The sequence below is a fragment of the Delphinapterus leucas genome, chromosome 16, assembly GCF_059928025.1.
Source record: "Delphinapterus leucas isolate spDelLeu-1000000601 "Yukka" chromosome 16, BTC_Dleu_Yukka2, whole genome shotgun sequence".
In the NCBI taxonomy this organism is placed as follows: domain Eukaryota; kingdom Metazoa; phylum Chordata; class Mammalia; order Artiodactyla; family Monodontidae; genus Delphinapterus; species Delphinapterus leucas.
Window position 1 is genome coordinate 28236226 of NC_143144.1, and position 25615 is coordinate 28261840.

Sequence of the window (25615 nt, forward strand, 5' to 3'; positions counted from 1 at the left end):
TTGGGTCTCAAGGAAATAAGTCTCTACTCACGTGTAGGCCTCAAAGTCCCCATTGTTGATGGCCTCAATTAGTTGTTCTGTGATCTTAATGATCTCCTGTTTTCGCACTGTGGGGGGAAAAATATAGCAATTTACCCGTGTGAGACTGGGAATCTCCCAAGTGACGGAAAGCCCTCCCCAATCCTTCAGAGAATCCCCTGTGATCTCTCTGACAAAGACATCCCTGTCTTCTCTGTCTTTAAGGCCCTTTGCAGGAAGATGAGCCCACCTTTCTCTCCATTCCCCCTCTGTTGTCCATAGAGCTAACGACCCCCCCCCAAAGCCCGCCTTATGATCCTCTGGCCTTTGCCTCCCTCTCCATCAACAACCAGGATGCAGAAAACACTCTTGTCTTTAACAGCTGAGGAGCCTGACACATTGTGAATATTCTGCCCTCAGTCTGTGTATCTGATCCCTAGCAGGTTTAGCCTCTCAAAGAACCATCTCCCGATAGGGCTGTTTCCACCACCCACTTGCTTCTCTCACCTGAAGGGGCTCAGTCAGGTCTCAGTTACCACCTCCCCACCCCCAGCCCTCACTTAGTGGTCCAGAACTTAGCCCTGGGCGACAGCCAGCCTGAGAGCAGAATCTAGCCAGGGATGAGGTCTCCAAAGGATGAACAGAGCCCTGGGATGGATGCTTAATTCTCTTCACCCTGCTCATCTCCTCCACAGGGCTTTTCTGGGATAAAGGATCTTGGAACTACAAACACTCTTTTTTAAATGGAGCCTCTCACCAGTGAGACAGTTCCGTTTACCCTGGACAAGCCTTGGAAAGGCTCTAAATCTCATACCAGCTCTCAAGCCAGGACGTGTCCCTCAGGAAAACCAAGACAAGCTTCAGACTGACAGGCAGGCAGAGTTGGTGCCCTCAGAGCGCCCCCAACCCCAATCCCAAGCCAAGGGACTGCTGGTAACATCCTGCTCTCCTAGGCAGCTCACTTACAGGGAGCGCCACTATTAGCAGAGGGTACCGCCAGGGTAAGGGAGGCCTCGTACTGAGCTCGGGCTAACCCTGACTGGAGCCCCAGGCTGGCCCAGGCCACAAGCCTTTCCTCACAGGAGCGAGAGGCTGCAAGACAAATGTGAGCATTAGGACAGCACAGCTAAGGGGCACCACTGGGAGAAGGCAGAGCAGCCAATGGTACAGCCAGGAGGGGGGCTCTACAGCTACCAGCACCACCATGGGGGCAGCTCTAGGTGAATAAACAGGAGGTGAGGGGAACCACAGAGCTCTATCCACTTTCTAAAGGCAAGCAGGTAGGCTCTCTCTCTCTCTCTCTCTACAACCCCACCACACCCATCTGCAAGACCTGACTGGGACCCTATGGGTGAAGAGGATCGTGTTTAGAAACTGAAAGGACAGACGGTAGGAGGGAAAGAAGCAGACAAAGGCATCCTCTACAAAAACACAACTAAAAATATAAATACAAGCTACCATTAACCCAGCAAAGCATCATACCCAGACATTCTACTATCCCATTTATTTTTCATAATGCTATGAGGTAGGTGCCATTTTATCCCCACTTTACAGATAAGTAAACTGTAGCTCTGGGAGGTTAAGTTACTTCACACATCTTTGAAGGTAGTGTAGCTGGATTTAAACTCAGGCCTGTCTCACCCCAAGCTCTTAATATGATATTACGCTTAGCCTCAAGAAGCACCACATCCCGACATGGTTTCTTGACTATGGCAAATTTCACCCCCCCACCCCATGCCCACTACCCTGGACCTGACTTCTGACTCCACCTTTCTTCCCGCTCGGTGCCGAGGCAAGGCCCACTGCACATCCCAGTGGCTTTCTACTCCTTCCCTCCTGCAACGATCTTCCACCCGCTCTTCATGTCTTTGGGCCCCGGTCTCAGGGCCCCTGCCTGGTCTTAACAGCACCTCCAATCAGCTCCCACACCCAGCAGAGGCTGAGCTCCTGAGGCTGACCAAACGGACAGCTGGGCTGGGCTGACAGCTCTGGGGAGGGGCTGGGGGGGAATCCCCGAGGGGCTTCAGGACAAGCCAGGGAGACGGAAGCCAGAATGTGCCTCCCTCACACTTACTGGCTGAGGAGCAGAGAGAAGGCTGGGGCTGCATGCCTGCAGAGGGGGCTGTTCTGTCCCGGGAGCTCCGTCCTTCAGGCACCGAGCTGCCATTCCCAGTGCGGAGCGGGGCAGCTAGCCAGCCAGGGCAGGGCAGGGCAGGGCAAGGCAGAGCAGCCAAAACAAACAGAACAAGGCAGGTGAGCGAGCAAGCCGGACAGGACCCGAGCCCGTGGCACTGAGAGCCGGGGCAAGGCGACGCCTCGGGCTGCTGTGGACGCTGGACCACATCCCACGCCGCCGCCTCTGCCACAGAGGCCTCCCAGCTGAGAGCCCCAGGAAGGGGCACAGACCTGGGTTTGTGGCTTCCAGGGGAGCCTGCGAACAGCCTGTACAAGTCCTGGGGAAGATGTTCTAGGGGGCAAGGCTACAAGGTCAAGAGCCCAGCAGTGAAGGAGGCACTTACCCTGCCAGCATCGCCAGAAGTGAACTGATCTGACCTCAATCCCAGCAGCCCTGGAAGCACTGTTCTTTACTGCCTTATACGTTTATGCTTTCTTTTTTCTTTTCCTTTTCCTTTTTTTTTTTGGTATTACCAGAGATTTGTTGCTCCCTTATCGCCGCTGGGCATGCTCTCTCAGCTCTGTCCTGTAACGTTCCTCCAACTTTTCTGAGGACCTGGCCTAAGGTCACTTACTGAAGGCAAAGGGAGCAATTCCAGGAGGCCAAACCAAAGAGCAGGACAGAGATTCCCAGCAGCCTGGCCTGCCATGCCTTCCCACACCCCCTGGCACTCTGGCCAGGCCCAAACTTAAGCTGGTGGTCTGCACAGGACCACTGGGACAGGGCCAAATGTGGTTCTGACTCCGTCACTCATACCAAAGCTTTGTGATAAGAGTGACCAACCCACCCCGACGTGTCCAGGACTGTCCTAGTTTTAAAACCAAAAGTTCCACATCCTGGAAATCACTTCAGTCCTGGGGAAATTGGGATGACTGGTCACCCTACTAATGGCTCATGACATCTATAGGCTGCTTCTGCAGGAACTCAAGATGTCCCTGTTCCGGGATATCACATTGCAGCAGCAACAGGAACAGTTCTCTGAGCCCTGGGCCTCAGGAACAGCCCTCGTTTAGCTATCCCAGACTTGGGGTCAAAGAAGAGAAGCCACTTGCCCAGCCCAGCAACAAGAGACAGGGCCTCATATCTTGGCCCATGGAAAGTAGCTTTTATGCCAAACTTTCTCCTGGCGTATAAGGAGCCACCAATCTCAGTTCTGGGGGCAGACAAGGCAGGTGCCCCACTGGAGCCTAGGTATCTGGGACACTGCCGGGGCCCCTTCCCCACCAAGGGCTAGCACCTACCTTTGAGGTCCTCATCTTCTGTGGTGGTGTTGCAGCTCTCTGTGGAGCCCTGCAGGCCAAAAAGAACAAGTTCCTATAAATGAGGCCCTTGGAAACCAGAGGAGCCAAGCAGAACAAAAGCAAGAGCATGTGCTCCTACGGGAGCTGCAAGGAGGAATCAGAAGGTTCTATTTCCACCCTTGCCATCTGACTCCTATGAAACTCTGGATTCCCAAACACCATCCTGAGTCTTCCCCAAGTCAGTAAATGTACCACTTATCCAGTTGTTCAGGCTAAAACCTAGAGTCATCTTCTAGGTTTGATTTTTATGCTGATTCTTTTCTTTCTCTCTTTCCCTCGTATCTCAATTATCTAATCTAAAACCAAATCTGTCAGTTCTACCTCCAAAATAAATTACGTGTCTTACCTCTTCTCCTCAAATGCACAGCTACAACCTCAGCCCAAGATGCCAACATCTGGCACCTGAACTACACAATAGCTGCCTGGTCTCCCTGCTTCCACACTTGCTTCCTCCCTAAAGTTCTTGGCCCATAACACAGCCAGAGTGTAAGTCAGATGCCATTACTCCCCTGCTAAGAGCCTCCAACAGCTTCTTATTGCTGCTGGAAAAAAAATGCAAACTCCTATCAAGTCCTACAGAGCAGGTCCTGTATGCTCCTCCAGCTTCACCATCCTCCTGCTACTCTCCCCCTTGCTCACCACACCCTTAGCTCTGATTTCTTCTGTCCCGTATATGTGCCAAGCCCCTGCCCTTGCATTCCCTCTGTCCAGGGCACTCTGCCTCAGAGTCTGCCTGGTTGTCTCCTTCCAGTCTTTTAGTTTTTAGCTCAAATATCACCTCCTGAGGGAGGCCCTTCCCCGACCACTTAATTAAAGGCCCTGTTCATTATCTATTTACTTTGCATCATTTCTTCATAGCACTTATCACTACTGGATTTTATCTTATTTATTTGGTTTTTGGTTAATTATCTGCCTTCCCTACACCTGTGGAGAGGGATTTCGTCTCGTCACCTCTGTAAACCAGAGCCGTGGATGGTTTTGGGCTCAATAAGTATTTACTAATGGTAGTGAAAATACGGAGACAAGGTTATTGAGGGCATAAAGGAGTGAGGCAATGGGGAATGACTGCTCTAGGGTCTGACTGCCTCTGTTTTTCTAGCTAATGTTTACTCTCATTTAAACTTCACATGGAAGAAGATTCTACTTTTATTATCCCCATTTTACAGATAAGGAAACTGAGGTGCAGCCTGGGAGAGTGACTGGTCCAGGCGTCCAGGGCCAGGATGCAAACTCAGGCCTGTCTGGCTCTAGAGCCTGAGCTCAGCATCACTAAGGTATGATGCCCTCCCTGGCAACAGAGTGATAAACAGGCATGTGCTACCCCCAGCCTAGACTCTGCAAATACCTTGGCCTTGAGGTGCAGCCTGTAGGCTGCCATCTGCAGGACGCTTAAACCCTGTGACCCAGCCCACCTGTTTCCTGCTGACCTGGAAAGCAGGAGACTGGTTCAGGAGCCACTTACCTTGATCCCATCTGTAGCGTTGTGGACCACAGTGGTTTGTGGCTCCTGTGAGGGAAGATGAAAATTACCCTCCTGACCTGGGGACAGACCTACAGCTCTTCCCTAAGGGACCCCACCCCTACCCCAGCACCCTCGTACATTGACCCTATGATGACCACTGAGGTCTACTCGCCAGCCATGCTCACAAGACAAAATATCCTGACTCAACTGGGTCCCAGGCAGCTGGAAGCCCCAGATTTAGGGGACAGCACTGGCTGGTAAGGAGGAGAGGCCTGGCACTTAATGGAAGCAGGTACCGGGGAAGCCGAGGACAAGGGCCCCTGCTCCCGAACCCTGCTGAATCTGAGTGTCCTTTCTCCCACGGGACAAGTACACTGGAGGAGCTGTAGGCTTGAGGGCACAGGCTGGGCCCTGACAACAGTGTTCATCAAGGGGAGTGCAGGAGGCAGGGATGCTGGGAGAGTGGACTAAGGTCTCCCAGAAAGACCCAGGATGGCCCTCAGCAAGCTGAGCCCAGAGAGCCGCCTGCTTCACCCACCCTCTGCCTCTCCCAGCGTTCCAGTCCCTACAGCCCCACAGCAGGCAGCTCCAGAGGCCACAGGAAGTAGGAGGAGGGGCAGCACAATTCCCCCTCCCTCTCTCCCAGACACCCCCTGCTAACTCTAGTTAGTCACCAGCAGAGGGAGCTCTGAGAGCACACAGTGCCCCTGGCTGAGCCCAGACAGAACTCGGACAGCATGGGGGCTCTCCAGGAACCCAGACACCTCAGCACCATCCAGAGGTGGGGGACCCCAGCCCCCCTTCCTATTCATTGCTTTGCAAAGGAGAGGCTGAGGCAGATTTTACAAGGAGGCCTCCGAGAACTGATGTACAGATCCCAAGAAAGCTCCTACCCTCTCCTTTAATAAGCAACTCACCTTCCCGGCCCCTGCAGCAGACCCACTGAGGGCCCAGCCTGGGGCTGGGAGGCTTAGCTGAGAGCCCTGATCACTCTCCCCCGCCAAGAGCAAAGAAGCAGGAGCAGCAGTTCTGCCATGCAGGAAGGAGCACGGCCAAGCACGACAGTGAGGGGGAAGGGGCCTATGGGGCAGTGCGCAAAGCAGCCTGCTCTACAGGGATGAGAAAGGAAAAGGGCCAAGGAGGCCTGGGAGGAAGCGGGAAGGAGCGGAGGCAGCCAGGGGCAGGGGCGGAGAAGCGGTAGTCAGGAGGTACCATGGCCGTCTGCAAGGGCGCGGGCTCTTGGGCTGGGCTTACGAGACTGTTTTTGTTGTTGCTCTGTGGCTGAGACAAGAAAACAGATGGTTTAGTTCCTCTAGAGTCACCAAAGCCGCCTGACTCCCAGACCTCCCTTGCACCGCCGGCCTGGCCCGGAGGAGCTAGGCCTGAGGTGGCCTCCATAACACTATGGGATGGGAGCAACGGTTGGAGAGATGATCAGAGGAGATTATTTGGAGGGACCCAGAGACCTAGCCCAGGAGGCATCCTCAAGGTGGGATGAGCCCGAAGACTTGTTTTAAAGCATCTCTCCAGAAATCTTTGCTGATGCCAGGTGCCATGTCACTGCACAATTATACTTCACACCCAAAGAAATTCAGGATCTTCTCACTTTATAGGGGGAAAGGAGTGTGGTTTATAAGAAAGCAGAGCAAAATTCAGAAACTCTGGGTCCCCTAACTGTGGGCAGTCCCCTGCTGCCCTTCCAACCTGCCACCTGCATTTCCTTCCCCTTACAACACCAGACTGAAGCCTGATCTGAAAAGAAGAGGAACAAGGAGAGGAAGAAAACCTGGCCTAGGAGATGGTGTCCAGAGAGGAAAGGGGCGGAATTTGGATACAAAATGCATCCACTGACCCTAGGGAGTAGAGACAGGGCTGTGCTGTTGGCCTTTCTGCCTGATCAATCTTCGACCTGGTCAGCTGGGAATGAGGGCAGAGCTCCAAGGAGTAGCAGGTGAATCCAGAACCCAGTCCCCAGGTAAGAGTAGGTTGCCCAGCATGCCAACATTCCCAACAGCAGACCACTGGGATATCTCCTTGCCTTTCAAAATATTACACTGAGTGGCACAGCAAGGGAGGGTGGGGGGAGGATAACGAGGAAGGAAGGAGGCCGATCTCCAGGGCAGGGAGTCCTATTGATGCTCTCTGCCTCTTACAATCCCCTAACCAACACACTCAGTCTCACTGGGAGTGCCTGTGGAGTCGGTGGCCACTGATGAGCAGCCTGACGCCTGCAAATTCTTCAACAAGCAGAGAGACAAATGTACAGCTACCATCTCTGTGCAGGGCGCAAATGAGGGCACACTGGCAGCTAGGATGTGCTTCTTCTCTCCTAGAACACATACAGAAAGCCATCCAGACTGTCCTACTTCTTCTTGCCTGGAGGCCTCTTTTATGGCCCCTTGGACCAGACCTGAAGCCGTAACTTGCTATCAATGGTTGAGATGTCCCCAAACCCAGGGCTAGGCATGGAACCTCAAGCCAGGTACCTAAGTGCTATCAGACTCCGCTGAACTCTGCAGGCTGGAGAAGGGGGGCCCCAGGAGTAGAAAGGATGTGGATCTAATTTCACATGAACTCTGCTCTCTTCCATATCCCCCCCAGAAAAGAGCAGACCCCTCCTAGCTCAGCTGCTGATATGGACCTGTTTGGGGCTGATTGGACAAAGCTATTCTATTTGCAAAGCCCAGCTGAGACAAAGACCCTGGCAGGGGGCAAGGACTGCAGGGTGTCCGTAAAAACTGCCATATTTGCAGAGGGCTGGGATGTCACCCAGGTGGCCCCACCTCTGGCTTTAATAGATGGTTTCATAAGGATTCAGGCTGCTGTGTCCCCCTGGGTGTCCTGTGTCCCATGAGAAAGAATATGCGCTCTCTGCAGCCTTTCAGCCGTTGCTCCTGCGGGCAGGGTGGGAAGGACGAAACACCGGACACAGTGTGCTAATGGGCACTTGCACAGGGGAAAAGGCCAGGAGAGTGAGGCTCAGAGCCGAGAGCCTACAACCGGCTCCTCCGCACACCACACAGAGGTCCGCTGGCTGCCAGTCTGTAGGAAACGGCTGCTTGTGCCCGGTGAGCAGGGCCTCTCCTCCTGAGCGACCGTGAGTGAGGGTCTCCCCCTGTGCTTGCCACCTGGCCCCGAATCCCTACCAGCTTCACATCCTGCCCTGGGCTGCTGGGGGCAGTCCAAGTGCTGCAGCAGGGAATGCCATACCACACATTCCAGTGCCCGTTTCTTAGGCCGCTGGGCCACCTTGGGCAATGGCTCCCGCCTGGCAGGACAGGCCACACCTGCCCGCACAGCACAGACATGCAGTGAGGATGAGTGAAGCACACGCACATGGCAGAATGGGTTTGCGTGGCTGGCAGGCGGGCGCAGGCAGCATGGAGCGGGCGGATGGGTGGGCAGGCAAGGCTCACCATTAGGTGCACGCTGGAACTCGACTTCCTTTTCTGGACACACCACAGCAAAAGGGAAAGAGAAGGGGAAAGAGGAGGTAAGAAGAGAAGCACAGAGACGCTGCAGGTTAGTGCACCAGCATGGGCTCTGCCTCAGGAGAAAAGAGCAGAAGGAGGAGACCTGGAGTCCAGCACCAGAAGGGTTAAAACAGCATCTAGACAGACAGGCACACGCCCCCCTCCAGACCCTGGGAGAGGAAGAACTCCTCTGCTGTCAGGTTCACAAACACAGATTGAGGATATTCTGAGGTGTCTCAGATTTGCTCAGAGAAACCTCTTAAAAGGAGATTAAATCACAAGTCTATGAGAGTAAGTAACATTTTGCTGCAAATTTATAGGTTTGGGCTTATCTAGCTCACCTACAGGATCATTTATTTTTCTCTCATTACTAGGTCTGCCTGAAATTCGAGTGAGCAGCTATCAGGCAAAGAGCAAAAGCTACTCTAGGTCATCCTGAGCTTTAAAATATTTGACTTCTGAACCTAGACTTTTTTTCACTGGACTCCTAAAACTCCTTTTCAGAGAAAGATGTTGAGCTTTTGAAAATCATCTGACAAATATTAAATTTTGGCACTCATTTCTTTGTTGGTATGGTCATGCTCATTTATAAGATTTCAATGTTTTATTGCATTTTGTAATTAGGGGGCAATGGAAAAGCAGGTGTGCTGGTGATTAAAAGTGCAGTGATCTTATGGACACAAAGATGTAAACCACAGGGAATGCTGAAAGCAGGGATGCCTTAGTCTCAATTAGAAGCTCAAACACTTTATGTTCAGACATGAAACAAGAGCAGAAAAATAAAGACCACACGGAACACTAAAAATATATCTTGGAAGACTGTGTCTAAAAGGTGAAAGATAATTGAGGATTTTATCATTAGCTCGCTGAGAGACAGAAGTCCCCTAGGAACATGTCTGTGTGTCGTTTACTCGCATATTCATCTAACGATAGCCAACAAATGCTTACTGAGGGCTATTCTAGGCATACTAAACACAGATAAATGTTCCTGCCCTCAAGAAGCTGACACTCTACTTGAGAAGACATTTTTGAGAATGTATTCTATTCAAAAGAAGGGGACTACAAGTATTTAAAAGAATGGTCCACAATTTAGAAATAGGTCTAAAGAAAAAGAAAGCCTAAATATAATAAGGCCTCTTGCTTTAGCCATTTTTAAAAAAAATAAATTTATTTATTTTTGGCTGTGTTGGGCCTTTGTTGCTATGCACGGGCTTTCTCTAGGTGCGTCGAGCGGGGGCTGCTTTTTGTTGCGCTGCGCGGGCTTCTCATTGTGGTGGCTTCTGTTGCTGAGGAGCACAGGCTCTAGGCGTGCAGACTTCAGTAGTTGTGGCACGCGGGCTCAGTAGTTGTGGCTCACGGGCTCTAGAGCGCAGGCTCAGTAGTTGTGGCGCATGGGCTTAGTTGCTCCGCGGCATGTGGGATCTTCCTGGACCAGGGCTTGAACCCGTGTCCCCTGCATTGGCAGGCGGATTCTTAACCACTGTGCCACCAGGGAAGTCCTAGCCTTTCATATATACCCACATATGAGATTTTACTTCCAAATTATCCAAAAAAAGGGAGTTGCTTTACATTCATATATATACTTCTCCCTTTATCCAACCAGAGTGGTAACACTTTGAAGGAAGGTCCTATCTTATTTGTCTTGGTAATCTCCATGGTTCCTAGCAAAATGTCTAAAAGTCAGCATACGATTAACAAATGTTTGCCAAGTTCAACTGGGTTTGTTGACTCTAGTTTTTTCCCAGGCTGAAGCAGAGTACAGGCTTCTAACTTGCCTGGAATTACAGCACTGAAAACTGCAGGGGCACAGACCAGGGCCAGTCTTGGAGTCAAAAGGCCATGCAGGTTGCTTTCACCCAGACCTTGCCTTAGGCAGGGTACTTTCTGCTGTCAGCTTCAACTAATGGGGAGTAAGTTCCCAACTTGCTCCCAGCTGCCTCTCTTACTTAAACTGTCCTGCATGAAAACTTGAGATAATCCTTTCTACTCATGGGTTAGTTTCTACCAGGTGAGCAGGCTTCTTTCAATTTCTTTCTCCATCCCTTTAGGGTTTTGCCCTCAGCCATGCATAGCTGGCCTCCTCCTCTGGCAGCCTGCAGCACTGTTTAATTACCAGATCATTTTAAACAACCATACTTCACTTATGTTTAAAAATTAAATATTAAAAATTTTAAACCAGAAAAAGGTTCAAGCCTCCTTTCCACACTTAAACAAATATTCAAACGGTACTTAAGGAAAAAAATAGCATCTCTCTCTTCCTTTTCTTTTTCCTCCCTTCCTCCCTCCCTCCCTCCCTTCCTTCTTTTCCTTATTTCTCTCTCTTCTTTGCTTCCTCGCTCTTTCTTTTAAGATTGGATGGTCATTCTGGCCTGGGACTAGTGGAATGCACAAGTTGTCCTCAATTAGGGGCCCCTCAAGTCTTGTCCTCTTAAGTGGCTCTCACTCCTCCATAGACCCTGGGTCACTGGCATCTACCTTCAAAGAAACCTAACCAGAACCTGAAGTCCCCAAATTCAACTGCACAAGGTAGACTCACTGCTCAAACCAATGCTAATACCCGAGCATCTGTGAAAGCTTCTGAACAGCAAGAAAGAAATCTCCCTATGGACTTTAAGCAGAAGAAACTGGGTGGGTGTGTGTGTGTGTGTGGTGGGCTGGGAAAGGAGGATGGGGTCTAAAAGAAAGATCCAGGATGTGACAGATCAGGATCTTCTGAGCGGCTTCACAGGCCTCCCTCATAACACAGGTTATCACCTTGACTTTCAAAAAGGCCCAGAAAAGCAAAACCCCGCATACCTTGCCTTGTCTTTTCCTTTCCCTTTTGCAGTACTTTCATCCAACCACGCTGTTCATTATTATATACTTGTTCCTGATTATAAAAGGACTGCAGCCACATTACAAGCAATTTGGAAAAGAGGGGAAAAAAACACCCATAATCCTATCACTGTTACCAATCTTTTGTGTATGCAATTTAAACATATCATTGTAAGCTCTATACAAGTTTATGCCTTACTTTCTTTTAATGTCTTACTTAAAAAATAAATAGTATCTTAATTTTTATTCTGATTATCAAAGTAATACACGGTCTAGGTGAAAAATGTAGAAAATACAGAAAAATGTATGAAATAAAAGTTTCCCAAATTCCCATCACCCAGTGAAGTTACTATTAACACTTCAGTGGGTTTTCTCCCAGTTCTTTTTCTATTCACATATCATACACTGAATATAATCTAGAAGTACTTTTTTTTTTTTTGCGGTACGTGGGCCTCTCCCTGTTATGGCTTCTCCCGTTGCTGAGCACAGGCTCTGGACGCGCAGGCTCAGTGGCCATGGCTCATGGGCCCAGCTGCTCCGTGGCATGTGGGATCTTCCCGGACAGCGGCATGAACCCGCGTCCCCTGCATAGGCAGGCAGACTCTCAACCACTGTGCCACCAGGGAAGCCCAGTACTTTTTTTTAAACAAAATTTAGACAGTACTGTATGTACTGCTTTACATCCCACTTTTTCCACATGAAACATTTCTGTCATTACATAGTCATAAAAATTAATAACTTTGTAATGGTCGATTAGATTTCCCATAATTATTTAGTCATTATCCTTTGGGCTTTTGATGTTTCCCATCTTCTCATGGTTATAAGTAATGTCATGTTGAACATCTTTCTGCTTTCAGTTTTTCCATATTTTGAGTGATTCCTTTAGGACAAATTCCCAGAAGTAGAACTAAAAGGTAAAACAGGAAGATTTTTGTGTATTTTGACACACAGGCTGCTTTAGGAGGGGTCATTCCGACTTACACCACCGTCACAAACTTAAGAGTCAAAAAATGGCGCCTCGTTTCAACCTGCATTTCTCTGATACCAGTGAGGCTAAACATCCACATTTGTTAACTCATTCTACTTCCTCTTTTCAGATTGTCAGTTCATCTTCTTTGACCATTTATCTGCTGGCTTTTAGGGGGTATTCTTATTTATTAGAGACAGCTCTTTTGTATAAAAATATTAACTCATCCCATCACACCTGCTATGAATATTTTCTCCAACCTGTCTCTTGTTGGCCTTTGAATTTTGGTTGGTCATGCCCTTCTTAAACTCTTGCATCTTAGCTTCTGTTCCCACCTCTATATTCAAAGTCTTTTCTCAAGCATAAAACTCATTTATGGAGTACCTAATCAGGGTCAGAACCTGGGCTAGGTTCCCCGCATACGTTCTCATTTAAAGCAATTTAACTACCGATTCTGGTTGCCTAGCCTGTATCCTTCTCAGCATTCCTGTAAGGGCTGGCATTGTTGCACACCTCTGTTCTTCCTCCACCTCTTTCTCCATTTCCTTTGCTAATTCCTCTTCTTCAAGCTCCTTAGTAACAGATAACCCTGAAATTCTGCCTTTCCTGGACTCTTCAACATTTGTGTGCTTTGGATTCATATGGAGGAATGGGAGTGTTATTAAAATTCAGATTCTGCCTCCCGCCCAAGGCTTCCTGAATCTGAATTCCAGGCTGGACCCTGGAATCTGTGTATTTTAACTAGGTCCTTAGGCAAGTCTTACGTGGCTGTGCCTGAGGCCAGTATCTACAAAGTTCTGCCAGAAACCTACTCCTTAATGACACCTTTAACCCATCCTCTCACCATCTCAGCTGTCACTGCTTCATTTCAGGTCCTGTTTTGTTGCAATCACTCTCCTTCCGTCATACAAAAGCTAATGGAGTTCCCAGAGTCATCGTGCTGTTTCAAACTTGTGTATTCCCTTTGCCTGGAATGTCCCCTCCTCTCTGCTCCCCTCCTTAACTTGGCAAAATCCAACTAGTCCTTCAAACTCAGTTCCTCAGCCATCTCCTTTGAGAAAATTTGCTGTTCTGGCTCAGGTGCTCGTCCCTCTGCTCCTCCAGCGCCTGCCTGGCACGTACCTCGCTCAGTGGACACGAGACTCACTCACGTGAGTGTCCCTCTGCACACCTCCCTGGGCTACACCAGGTATCTCCCAGCACCTTTGAAGACCTCTCTGCCCAGATATTCACATGTCTCTCGGTCTCAGTGTGGTCAAAACAAAACTTCTCTTCTCACCAAAACATTCCTTCACGACTACTCACATTTCTAGCAAAGATACCACCATTTCTTTCAATATTCAAGACACTTTGCCATTACCTTTGATGGACCCTTTTTAAATCTCCCGTATCTAATGGGAACTTCCTTTGCCACACCTCTCATCAGAGCTAATGTCTAATCAGAGCCCAGCACCCATGGGTAGAGCTGGACCAATGACCTACAGGCAGCACCTATTCCAAGTGGTTGGTCTGTGCTCCTCTGGTGGTCATTTTGAATATTAACCCTTTCTATTTCTCATCATCTTTTCTTCACCCTACACCCAGACTATAATAAATCCTAGTTGATACCTGGGTGTCCTGTGTCCCATGAGAAAGAATATGCGCTCCCTGCAGCCTTTCAGCTGTTCCTACCCTCTTCTATTCACCCTTACACACTTAGCCAAGTCTTTCGAAAACATCACTCTTAACCTTCCCTGCTCAGTGGTCTATGGTGTTTTCTGTGGTCTAACACACAAACCTCCAATTCCTCTGCTCAACCAGACCAATCCAGCTGTATTTTTTATATCCCTCTACCAAACACCCCATGTTCCAGTTGGGCAGAGAACATCAATATGTATAATAGAACCCATAAAAATATTTTTTGTTGTTTTTAAGTTACAGAAAATACATTCTCATCTTAAAGAAAACACATGTGTACAAAGTAAAAAAACAAAATGTGTGTCTGCCCACCCTGCCTTCACCTCCAATCCCATTCTCTAGAGGCAATCACTGACTTGCTTCCAATCTTCCTACCTATTAGCTTTCTCCAATAAGTCTCTTCCCCAGAAGCTTCTTGGACTGAACCATCCCATGTAGGGTCCAGTACCATATACCATTCAGGGCTTAGCTGATCCCAGATGTGTTCACTTTCCTTTTTAATTGACCCTGCAATTCTTGAGGCTGGATGAAACCTGCATCTCCTCTTATACCTCTTGTGCGCCTTTAGAACTGAATGTAGCACTGAGCCTCTGACAGGTACTTAATAAATACTTTGCAAAGATTGACTCTAGCTTCTCCTCCAGAAAAATATATGCAAAATCTCTCTCTAACTAGCCACCTTTTCCTAACCTGGTTCCACCATCGAGCTCACACCCCTGTAACTGAGGGGCTGCCAGTCAACCCCAGCTCCATGTCAGCAAGTGTGCGTGGAGCCCAAGCTCCCCTCCTTAGGGCAGAAGTACATGGAAGCAGGCATGCAGACAATGAGAGAAAGAGGAAGGGATTGGGGAAGGGAAAGGGGCACACAGGTATATCTCAGCTGGGGACATAAGATCCTGGGGAAAGGTCTAATTTAAACTTTTGTTGGAACTTAAAGGTTTGCTTAATAATGGTTTGAAATTCTCCGTGGTGTAAATTGGCAGGCTTCAAGATAGCATGAACTCCTATCCAATGCCCCAGCCCCAGGGCCCTTTCTGCCCCCAAAGCCTCTAAGAACAGCTTGGCTGTGTAAGGACCCCTCTACCTTGGCCAAGCAGCACCCCCCACTAAGGCTTCTTGTTGGTCCCTATGGGCCCCTGTCTTGCCCTCATCCCCCAGGAAAAGTTCCCTCACCAAATGAAAACGAGCTGTGAGGTACCATGTCCCTGGCCTGTGTCTGAGGCGCCTATGCCTCGAGAAAGTTTGACGCTTTCACTCAATGGTATCTGAGCTGGGTTCTGGAAGTGCTTTGGAGATAAGAAAAAAGAACAAAAGGATAGTGGCTTCAGGTGCCAAGTCCTGTACCCTGAGTCAACCAGGCAAACTTTGCTTTCATTTGATTAAATCGGTTTGTGCTTTAAAAAGAAAAAAAGATTAACCAGTGACCTAAAAAACCCAGAGTCAAGCCCTGGAGATGAAACCTGTGTCTGGAAGTCACGTTCAGGATTCAGCTCTAGTAAACTATAGTTTGCATCACCTCCCCTGGGTCTTTGCAATCAAGCTAGGGTCAGGTGAAGCACGTATCCCTCTGCCCTCTCAGGCCAGTGGAACCTGCTGTTCTGAGCACAGAGGTTTCTGGTTTAAAGCAGAAAAGCAAGGATAGAAAGGTTCTTGGGGAAAGGGGGAACAAAGTGCCAAGGAGTCCCTTGGGAGTGACTGTTGGAAGAGAAAGGCCAGACCTTGGGCAGGAGGAGTGGAGACACCTACCTTGACACCGCCGTCCGACTTCTTGTTCAATAGGCTTTTGGCAGCTGTGAAAACAAAGAGAAAAATCAAGTCTCCTGTATTGTACCCTCTTCCCATCCTGAAGTCTGGCAGCTGGATCCGCAAGAGACTGATGTGTTTGACAAGGGGGCCAGGAGTCTCCTGAACCCCCTAGAAGAGGCCCTTCCTGATGCCCCAAAGCAAGAAGGGCATCTCAAGCAGCGTCAGACCCTCAGGGTGGCACCCCAGGATCCCCTCTGCCATGGAAGAGGGCTCAGCAGAAACAGGGACACTCCACATTCAGGAGGAGAAACCACATTCAGTACTGGGGCTGCCTGGGCCATTGGGAACTCTGCCTTCAACAGCTTCCACCTAGGCCTGGAAGCAGAGTGCCAGGGTGAAAGGTGAGGGCTCCGTCCCTAGATGCCATGGAGATTCTCAGGACAGCCAAGCTGCAAGGATGCAAGACATCTCCCGAGTGTTCTCAAGAAACAAGAGTGTCACAGTTCATGAAGGAGACCAGACGTGAGGACAGACAGACACAGACACAGAGACTAGGACCACCTACAGGAAGGTTTTGCCAGGGTGTTGAAGCCTTGACTGGGCATGTCCTCACTGCCACCCTTTCCTCAGTCTACTCTCTGGACCCACTGAGCAGAAAAGACTGGGTAGAATAATGAGGTATTAAACAGATTCTAGCCAGGCACAGGGTGATGCTCAAGGCTGATGAGCTCCACATAGGAAGGCTGGTGATGCCTGTTCACCACAAAGGTCACAGGAAAGTAGCAGACAGTGGATGGGAGATTCCAGGGAGATTGAATCAGTCCAACTGTCTGATCCACCTAGACTTCGATGGGTTTGCATCTTGGTTCTACTGCTTGCTAGCTGTGTGAGTTACTTAACCTCTCTGAACCTCAGTTTCTTTATCTATAAAATGGGATAATGGCATGAAAAGCACTAAGCAGAGTGCCTGGCACATAGCAAGAACTCAGCAGGTGTTAACTACTGTCACTATTGCTGCCATTCTTCCCTCCAGGTAGCCTTTCCTACCCAAGCTGGGTCTCCAGTGAGAATAAGGGTCCTTGCATCACAAGAATTCTGACCTCCAAAAATGGCCTTTGGTCCTATCTCCAGTTTATGCTGGGGTGATTTGAAACATTTTAAAAATGTGTTTACTACTATGCCTGACCACCGACGGTGTTAAGTGATTTACATACGTCAAACTTCTCTACTCTGACAGCCCATTAGAATCACTTGGGAATTATGGAAAAATGCTTATGCCTATCCCATGCCCTAGAGATTCTGATTTTATTTGTCTGGGGTGGGGTCTCAGCATCAGGATTTCTTTCTTAACAAGTTTTCTCATACAGGCAGGGTTGAGGGCCTTAGACATACATGATCCTAATCGTCACCATGTTATTTCTTAGCCCCACTGGAGAGATGAGGGAACTCAGGTTGGGAGGGCTGACGTGACTTGCTCAGGGTGTGGCAGGGCTAGGATCCAGACTCAGGAGCGACTATCTGCACAGCTTCTGTACTCTACCGCATTTCAGACCCGGGGCCGGCAAGGGCCAGACTTCACAATTGTGAAGGGCGTGGCTTCCCCTTTGGGGCCGCCCACCTGTGCCGCTGAAGCCTAGTCTTCCGCTGTGGGCAGCTCAGCTCCGGGCCACGCCAGGGCTGTCTCGGGCCACCTTGGCCGCAGCCCTCACAGGCAGGCCAGGCTCTTGGGAGGGTGGCGTCGGGAGGAAAGCCTCCTGCTGCCCAGCTCCACGTCCCAGGCTATTGCCTCCTGAGAGTTGGCAAGCGCCCAGCATGCACGGCTGGTTAGGGGGCTCCGTAACACCGATGCGCTCGCAGATGCCAAGTTAGGTGGTCCGTCCGGCATGCCCATCTCAGCCCGCAAGCATGGGACTCGCCTCCCTGGTGAGCGGGCCTGGCATGCTGGCCCTCCTGGTGGGGTGGCAGGGAGCCGAGGCAGGCGGTCGGGGAGGACTCATGCCACGTACCTTGCCCGGCCAGGCCGGCGGCGCTCGCGGCAGGCGAGGCGGGGGCGGAGCTCTGCCTGCCAACTGAGGGGATACAGTCTCTGAGTGCACAGAGCTGCCGCAAAGCCACGGGGGCCAGTCAGCAGCGAGCATGCCCCAGCGCGAGGCACAGGAACCCGCTGCCGCTGTGCACGGCAGGGTCCGGGCGGCGTGGCCAAGCCGGCCGAGCTGGGGGAGCAGAGGTGCCGGGGGCAGGCTGGTGAGCAGGTGCAGCCAGCCCTGCAGCAGTCTGGGAACCTGAGAGAGCCGGGCTCGGACAGGGCGTGGGGGATCCCGCAGCTCCACCTGTCCCACGACCACCTCGGGTGAGGGTCTGCAGGTCAAACCCTGACTTGGCAAGGGGCGGTGTCCCTTCCGAGGCAGCCCAGCCCTAGCTTAAGGCTGTCAGGAAACTGAGCCTCATCTGCGAACCTTCCTCCCCAGGGAACCTAAAGGAGGACATTTTCAGAGGGCAGCCCTTTCCTCCGGCCGCATTCCAAACAGTAGAGAGACTGGCACTCGGGGCCCAGGGAGGGTCCGTGGCCCTTGTGCAGCCAGTTCACTGATGTTCCACGGCCCCCAAATCCTCAGAGACACCCGTCACTTTCCCTCTTCAAGACAGGTGGCCAGGAGAGGCTGCATTTCAGAGTTCCAAAGGTGTAGGTGCCCCAAAAATGAGCGCCCAGAAAGTAAACAAAGGCCGCTTAAGCAATACATTCTAGAAGCCCTGATTGCACCACAAGCCAACCTGCTAGAATCCAGGGATAAGCTGAACCTTCTATTTGGGATCAACTCAGAAAACAGCCTCACTTGTTCCTAAAGAAGCACACAAGTGCCCTTCCTTGATTATACTTCTAGACACCTCTTCCTACAGAAGCTTCTGGAGACTGGCTCTGTCTTCACCTGTCCCAGAGTCAGGGCAGAAGAGGTCATCCTGGAATGTTTGCAGCATTCCTTTTTGTTTGTTTGTTTTTTTGCCTCCTGCGCCAGGGCAAAGTGAGTGCCACGGCCAGACAAAGTCTGGGCAGCAAGGACAGGAGGCTCTTTAGGGATCAGTGAAGGTGCTGTGTTGTAACAGAGAGACTGAGTTCCTGAAACCAGGACACCAATTTCATGAAATGGACGGGGAGAGGCTGATGCAGAGGCCGGAGGCCACGGGATGGGGCACATGCTATTGATTTCCTAGCAGCCTGTTTCACATCTCTTCCACTCAGAGAGAGAAGAGATCACCTCATTCTAGGGTCGGCACATATCTGCCCTTGAGCGTCCTCTAGAAAGGCTTTCTTAAACCCAGAAAGTAGAAGGTGCAAGTAATTGAGGACCAGAGGCCTGATGTGGGACAACAGCTCCACCTCTGCAGGAGGTGGCCCACTGTGCCCTCCTGTCCCCATTTGTGAGGTGAATCCAGAACACAAGATCAAGCCCCAACTAGGGTCACAGGGGATGGGCCTGAGGGGGACACTCTCCCAGCTTACTCTCCAGTCCTGACCCTCCAGGGCCCTGTGGCTCTCACTTGGGCTAGAGCTCATGAAGCCCCAGAGCCAGGGCTGGAGGTTACCGGGAACCAGTACAGCCAAGCCCGTGGACTCAAGCTCAAGGGAGCAATCTCTGCCCAGGTAGCTGCCCACCTGAGCCTCCCACACACACAACCCCCCCACCCCCATGGCTGTGTAGAAGGAAAGCAAGGGAGGGAGTCTGGTTATGAGAATGAGAAGGGGGTCTTGAACCAAAACAGTGGGGCTGGGGGTTAGGGGGAGGGAAGATCAGGGGAAAAGGCAAACTGGGAAGAAACCTTTCTGTCTTAAGTCCCGTCATTAATCTTTTCCTCACAGAAAAGCCACTGTGCTTCCCAAGTGAGGGCAAACAATGATGAGGGTGGGGGGAGGGGGAAGGTGGAATGTCTTGCATCTTAAAAAGAAATGTCAAGTGTGATTTACAAATAACTGGTCCCAACTCTCCCAATTCCTCACGCAACATTAAGCAAATTCCTTTCCCTCCATCCTGCTGGTCTCTATTTCTTCACTTTTACAGTTGGTACAAAAGAGAATATTTTAAGCACAGTCCCTGTAAAAGGTTTAAACATCTGGAATAATTTCTATCAGTCATCTCCACTTGGACACAACGATGTAGTGATCGTCCCAGTCAGCCAATTAATGGTGGTGTCTGGGAAGATTCACTACATCTCATCTCCCTCTTTTTCCCAGCACATCCTCCAATGCCCTTGAGACTGGCTAAAATCTTAAAGTGCTGAGAGTCTTCAGAGAATTAAGAATACCCAGGGACAAGGTAAATGGAAGACTGGGCAGACTACTCCTTGGGAGGTTCTAGGGAATACAGTTCATAAACCTGAAGTCAAGTAAAGCCCCCCAGAATTTCAGGTTACAAAACTCAGCTGCAGCAGCCCCTCCAAACAGGATCCTCATCATCTTGGTCAAGGTGTTGCCTGAGACACCCAGTGTCAGGATGGCATGATATATGGCAACAGCCCATTCTGACCCACTCACCTCGTAGAGTTAAAGTGCACAGCTGAAAACATACCTGAAAAGTTCCTGGAGACAAGCATGGTCGTGAGGATGGCACCCTGGGGAAAGAAGAGGGTCCTGTGAATTCCATCAGGCTCTAGAAAAGCACAGTCTGTTCTCAGGCAGATGGCACCTGCTGGCTAGGGGCTCCCAATGAGTACAACCTTCATAGCTCAGCTCCAGCCAGGAGGGGAGCTTCTTTCTGTGATGGGGCAGGGGGTGCACTGCTGAAAGGTATGATTTCAGGATGCTGGCAGCCCGGCCCGGAAAGCTAGACTCACCTTCAGTTTTCTCCGGGCATTGAACTTGCGTAGGCACTCCACGGTCTCTTGACGATGCATCATAGATGCCACTGTGGACCGTTGCTGGAAGCCAAATAGACAGGCCTGTGAGCCCCCCACCGGATCCTAGGCCCCTCACCATAGTCCCAGCACCGGTGGCCATGTGCTCAGCCGCCCCAGAGTTGCTCTGAAGATAAGATGAGGTCACAGATGTGAAAATGCTTTTACAATAAAAGCACTACCCAAAAATCAAGGTTATGTAAGGACAATAATCTGGACATGAAAACACCACCGGTAATTGATGCTGGATGATGGTGCCCAAGAGAGCATTCTAATCTTCCTTGGGAGACGGAGGCTATGGAACGGGAGAGTATTTTGTGTGTTGTGATCCTCATGCAGTTATTCCTTCAGCAACTATTTAGTGAGCACCTACTGCGCTCCAGATTCTGGGCAGTGAGAGAACAGAAAGGTTCCTGCTCTCCAGAGAGAACATTCATTCCTTCTAAGAGTCCCTCTCAACAACCATCCCACTCGCCAACAAGGTCTTAAATGAAGCTGTGACCTGAGAAGCTAAGGATCTTTACCTTGAAGCTTTAATTCTTTTCACCGTTTTGGATGGGAATTTTTCTTCAATGTATTACTGCTAACTTCCTCCTTAAACAGAGTCCCCTGAACATGATTTACATTTCCCTGATGACACAGGGTCAGCAATACAAGCGTCAATGATTACATATCCTAATACAGAGATGTTCTCAGGGTCTGCTGAGATATATAGGAGGATGGAGGGTGGGGTCCACAAACACGACCCCAGAACATAATGTTTCCGCAGTTCCTGAGTACCCATTTTAAGTGGCTCATCCCCTCACTCTGCTGTTGTTACCTTGGCCAGCCTGCTAAAAAAATAAATCCTACAACATGCAGCCTGGTGCCCACACCCCCACAGGGCCACCCTGCCTTCCTTCCCCTCTGGCCGCTCCCTTTCCTAGTTCCCGAAGCAACTCTCCCAACCTTATCTACCTTCCCCAGATCTCATATTTCACCTCCTCCTCCAAAGTGAAATGAGAGATCATCAAGCAAGAACTTCAACTTCAGCCTTCTAACCACAAGCTGATTTTCACACCCCTGCAACCTAAGCCCAGGTCTCAGAAGCATCATCCCTCATGTGCTGACCCCTTGACCTGGGCTCAGGAGTCCCTCTCTCATTGTGCTATCCAAACACTGGTTCCTCAATTAGCCAATATTTTTAACCCCTTATATTCTGGATTATATTCTTCTCTGTAGTCTACATAATACAGTCAAGCGCAAGATTTTAAAAACTCCCCTGACTCATCCATCTTCTCTAACTAGTACCATGTCTTTCTCTCTTCACCCTCATTCCCTCCTCACCTCACTGTAAACAGGCTTCAGTCTCTCTCCCTCCACTGCCTCTATCAGTGAAATAATGAAACAATGCTTCTAATTGGTCGGAGCCAACAGGCTCTCTTCTGTCTTTATCATGGACTCTCTGAAACATCTGATTACAGAACCTCCCTTCCTGAGACCTCCTGTTTCTTAGGATCTCCTGATCCTCCTTCTCCCATGGAAATTCTCATTCTCAGTCTCCTTTGCCGGCTCCTCCAACTTTCCCTGGTGCTAAATGCTGGTGGCCATCTCTTTTACAACAGCCCACAGTAAGAATTCAATCAGGGGCTTCCCTGGTGGCGCAGTGGTAAAGAATCCACCTGCCAATGCAGGGGATACTGGTTCAAGCCCTGGTCCGGGAAGATCCCACATGCCGCTGAGCAACTAAGCCCGTGCGCCACAACTACTGAGCCTGCGCTCTAGAGCCCGCGTGCTGCAACTACTGAGCCTGCGCGCCTAGAGCCCATGCTCCACAAGAGAGGCCACTGCAATGAGAAGCCCGCGCACCGCAACAAAGAATAGCCCCCGTTCGCCGCAACTAGAGAAAGCCCGTGCGAAGCAATGAAGACCCAACACAGCCAAAAAAAAAAACCCCCCAAAAAAGAAAAAAAGGAATTCAATCAGCATAGAAACAATCCCATCTATTTCTATAGCCCCAACACCACCCAAATGACTACAACCTATATTTCCAATTTTTAACTTCTTTTCCATATTTCTAACTACCCACTGGATATCTCCAGCCAGAGGTCCTCAAACACCACACTTAACATGTAGGAAACTAAAATCATCATCTTTTCTCACAAACAGGTTCCTCCTCTGAGTTTCCTCTGGGTCAGTGAATGGTACAACCCTCCACTCAGTTACCAATTCAAAACCTGGCAGTCCTCATAGATCCCACTCTCTCCTTCACTTCCCAAATCCAGCTGGTCACTAAATCCTTTTCATTCTATGTCCCAAACATCTCTCAGATGTGTCCACTCCTTGCCATACCGCCCACTCTCCTATTATTACCCTTAGCCGAGACCTCATCTGGACTTGCTTAGACAGTCACGACAGCTTCCTGAGCTCTCTGCCCCTGCCTCTTTCCTCTTCAATTCCATTTTCTACACAGCTTCCAAACTGATCTTTCTTAATTAACTGCATACTTCATTCCCTCTTTAAAACCCTTAAATGGTTCCCTGTGCTTTCAGAGTAAAATCCAAACTCCTTAGGCAGAAACCTGTATGTCCTGGAATCTTTTTGGCTTCAGTCTCTTGTATTCCTGTAGTCCTACGTTCATCTACAACCAAACGACTTAATATTCCTTAAACTCGCCACAATTTCCCCATGTCCTCTCACCTTGGCCCTTGCTAACCTCTGCCTGCAGGTTATCATCCTGGGGAACTCCCAGTCATCTGCCAAGAACCAGGACAGAGCCCACATCCTCCATGCCTTTAGCAATCCCACTGCCCACCAGAGACGGCAGGAGCTCCTACATACTCATTAGCTTCTTTTACGTACTTGTCACATTGCAGAGTGGTTGCCTGCTTGAGTGCCTGTCTCCCCAGATAATCTTTGAGATGTGTGAGGGAAGGCACCATGCCTTATTCATCTCTGTATCTACAGCACCCACACAGGGACCAGCATCAAAGAGGCATTCAGTAAACACGGGAAAGAACAAATACATAAATGCATCGTAGCTGTCAGGAGGCCTAACAAGAGGCAGACCCTCTTGTTTGACAAAAGATATTTCAGCCTGATAGAATTGTACATGAAAACAGAATATGCTGACCCACAATGATAGCCCCGGGGGCTTCTCCTAGGGCGAGATTTATGACTGAACTTCAGGAGGCTCTTTTTCATTGCTCAGAGGCCCCTTCTGTTTATTTGCTGGGTCTTGGTCACATTTCCATTAGAGTCGTCTAAGAGCTGAGATCCGAATAGGCACTCTAGGCATGGCAATTCACTTTGAGTTCTGCCAGCTGCTTTCTCTCATCAACTAGAGTCTGCGAGGGTCAACCTAAGCCCTCATTCAAGATCAAAGCTAAACCACACCTGACAAGTGAGTGGGGGAGAGACAGAGGCCAGTTAGTCCCAATCGCCTCCCCAACTCCTCCTGATGACACTTGCTGCCCCTGGGCCCCATCCAGTGCCCCCTCCCCTCTGCTGGGTCTTAGCTCAGGGCCCAAAATGATTATTCTCTATTCATAAGAAGGAGGGTAAAGACAGTGCTATGGGCACATTGAAAGCTGACATCCCTGATCTCCTTGATCTCGGTGGAAGACACTTACACAGACCCATGGATGCTTGAGAGCCTGGTCAGCTGTGATACGCTTTGCAGGGTTTATGGTCAGCATCTGGTTGATCAAGTTCTTGGCTTCAGGAGTCACCGTGTCCCACTCTGGTGATGGGAACTAAGGAGCGGGAACAAGAGAAGGAGGAATATGAAATTTGTGAGCCTCATACCCCCTATAATTGGGGTACTCTGTGTTACCTAAAGCTGCCCAGCAGGGTGTGGGAAAGCCCTGGGGTATCCCAGGATCAGGGTCAACTTAAAGACCGGGAAAGGAAAACAGAACAATCATGGTTAGAATGCCAGAATATCAGACCGGGAGACTCTGACATCTTCTGGTTCAACTCCATCTCTCTACTAGGAGGAATCAGGTGTTCAGCGCTGTGCCGAAGGCCCCACTGCAGTGGGAGAGCCACCAGACTTCTCATCCCTGTGTCATGCAGCACACCACACAGCCACACCATTCTTTGCAAATAACAGACCAAAGGGCTTCAGTGGACTCCGTGACTTTACAGCTACCAAAAATGGCTGTGCAAAAAAGCTGCTCCCTGGGACAGGTGGTGTCAAGAACTGAGGCCTATATGCCATGCGCATCCCTGGGTCTTCGAAGTCCCTGACACTCCCTGTACCCTGTGACACACTCAACATGCCCCTTCCCCTGGTCAGAGCCTGAGGGGCAGGAACAAACAGGTCCTTACATCATAGGCTCCAGCCTTGATCTGCTGGTACAGCTTGTGCTGATCCTCATCCCAGAAGGGAGGGTAGCCCACCAGGAGGATATACAGGATGACCCCTACAAGACAGGACACAGGTCACTGGGGTCAGTCACCTGCTTTGCTGAGGAACCAAGAAAAGCCACACAGGGCTCAGAGCCACCCAGAAAGTCAAGGCCATACCAGAAGGAGAAGTGAATGGCAGCCAATAATGCTGTGCCACTATGCTTCACTCCCCACGTCACCAAGCCGCGTCCGGGATTTCTTTAGGCACAACCCACCTGCTAAGGCATGGGCAAATCCCTCTTCAAGAAGGATGCAACGTCATCTAGGAAATACTTGGGGAGAAGGGTGTGATGGAAACAGCCATCCCGGGGACACTTGAGCAAACACCGTGAGCTCACATATACCAGACGCCTGTGGGACCCACAAGGAAGAGCAATGCCTCTTTCTTGCCATCGCTGGAAGTCGAGGGCCCTTAACACCAAAAAGCTGAGTGTGTGGAATGGGCTTACCGCAGGCCCAGATATCCACAGGTTTTCCATAGGGATCTTTCCTCAAGACCTCAGGGGACAAGTAACCTGGGGTGCCAGCAAAACCTGTAGCGGAAGAGACAGCGGAGGCACACTGAACCCACTTTCTCTTTCATTAAACCCACATTAGCAATTTCCCCCAAGTCCCTTCTTACTCCTGTTGCTTTTGCTACATAAGCTCTCAGCACACGGGCAGCAAGAGATGACGGGCTGGGCTTCTTGTAGTGCCCGGAAT

General features: G+C 50.1%; 1 protein-coding gene across 20 annotated transcripts in view; it reads right to left on the reverse strand.

Moving 5' to 3' along the window:
• CAMK2G (calcium/calmodulin dependent protein kinase II gamma) overlaps positions 1–25615 on the reverse strand; it is a 54205-nt gene that overhangs the window by 4781 nt on the left and 23809 nt on the right. For 5 of the 20 annotated variants that reach the window (XM_022590907.2, XM_089897713.1, XM_089897701.1 and 2 more), the window contains 11 exons: positions 25363–25446; positions 24833–24927; positions 24133–24255; positions 20462–20545; positions 20197–20239; positions 15635–15678; positions 6170–6238; positions 4958–5002; positions 3436–3484; positions 2093–2206; positions 32–107 (listed from right to left, as the gene is read on the reverse strand). In XM_022590907.2, the coding sequence (XP_022446615.1) occupies positions 32–107; positions 2093–2206; positions 3436–3484; positions 4958–5002; positions 6170–6238; positions 15635–15678; positions 20197–20239; positions 20462–20545; positions 24133–24255; positions 24833–24927; positions 25363–25446 (826 nt within the window). Of the gene's footprint in view, positions 1–31; positions 108–2092; positions 2207–3435; positions 3485–4957; positions 5003–6169; positions 6239–8373; positions 8407–15634; positions 15679–20196; positions 20240–20461; positions 20546–24132; positions 24256–24832; positions 24928–25362; positions 25447–25615 lie in introns of all 20 variants that reach the window. The other 15 variants (XM_089897707.1, XM_089897702.1, XM_030759342.2 and 12 more) reach the window with 9 other exon arrangements.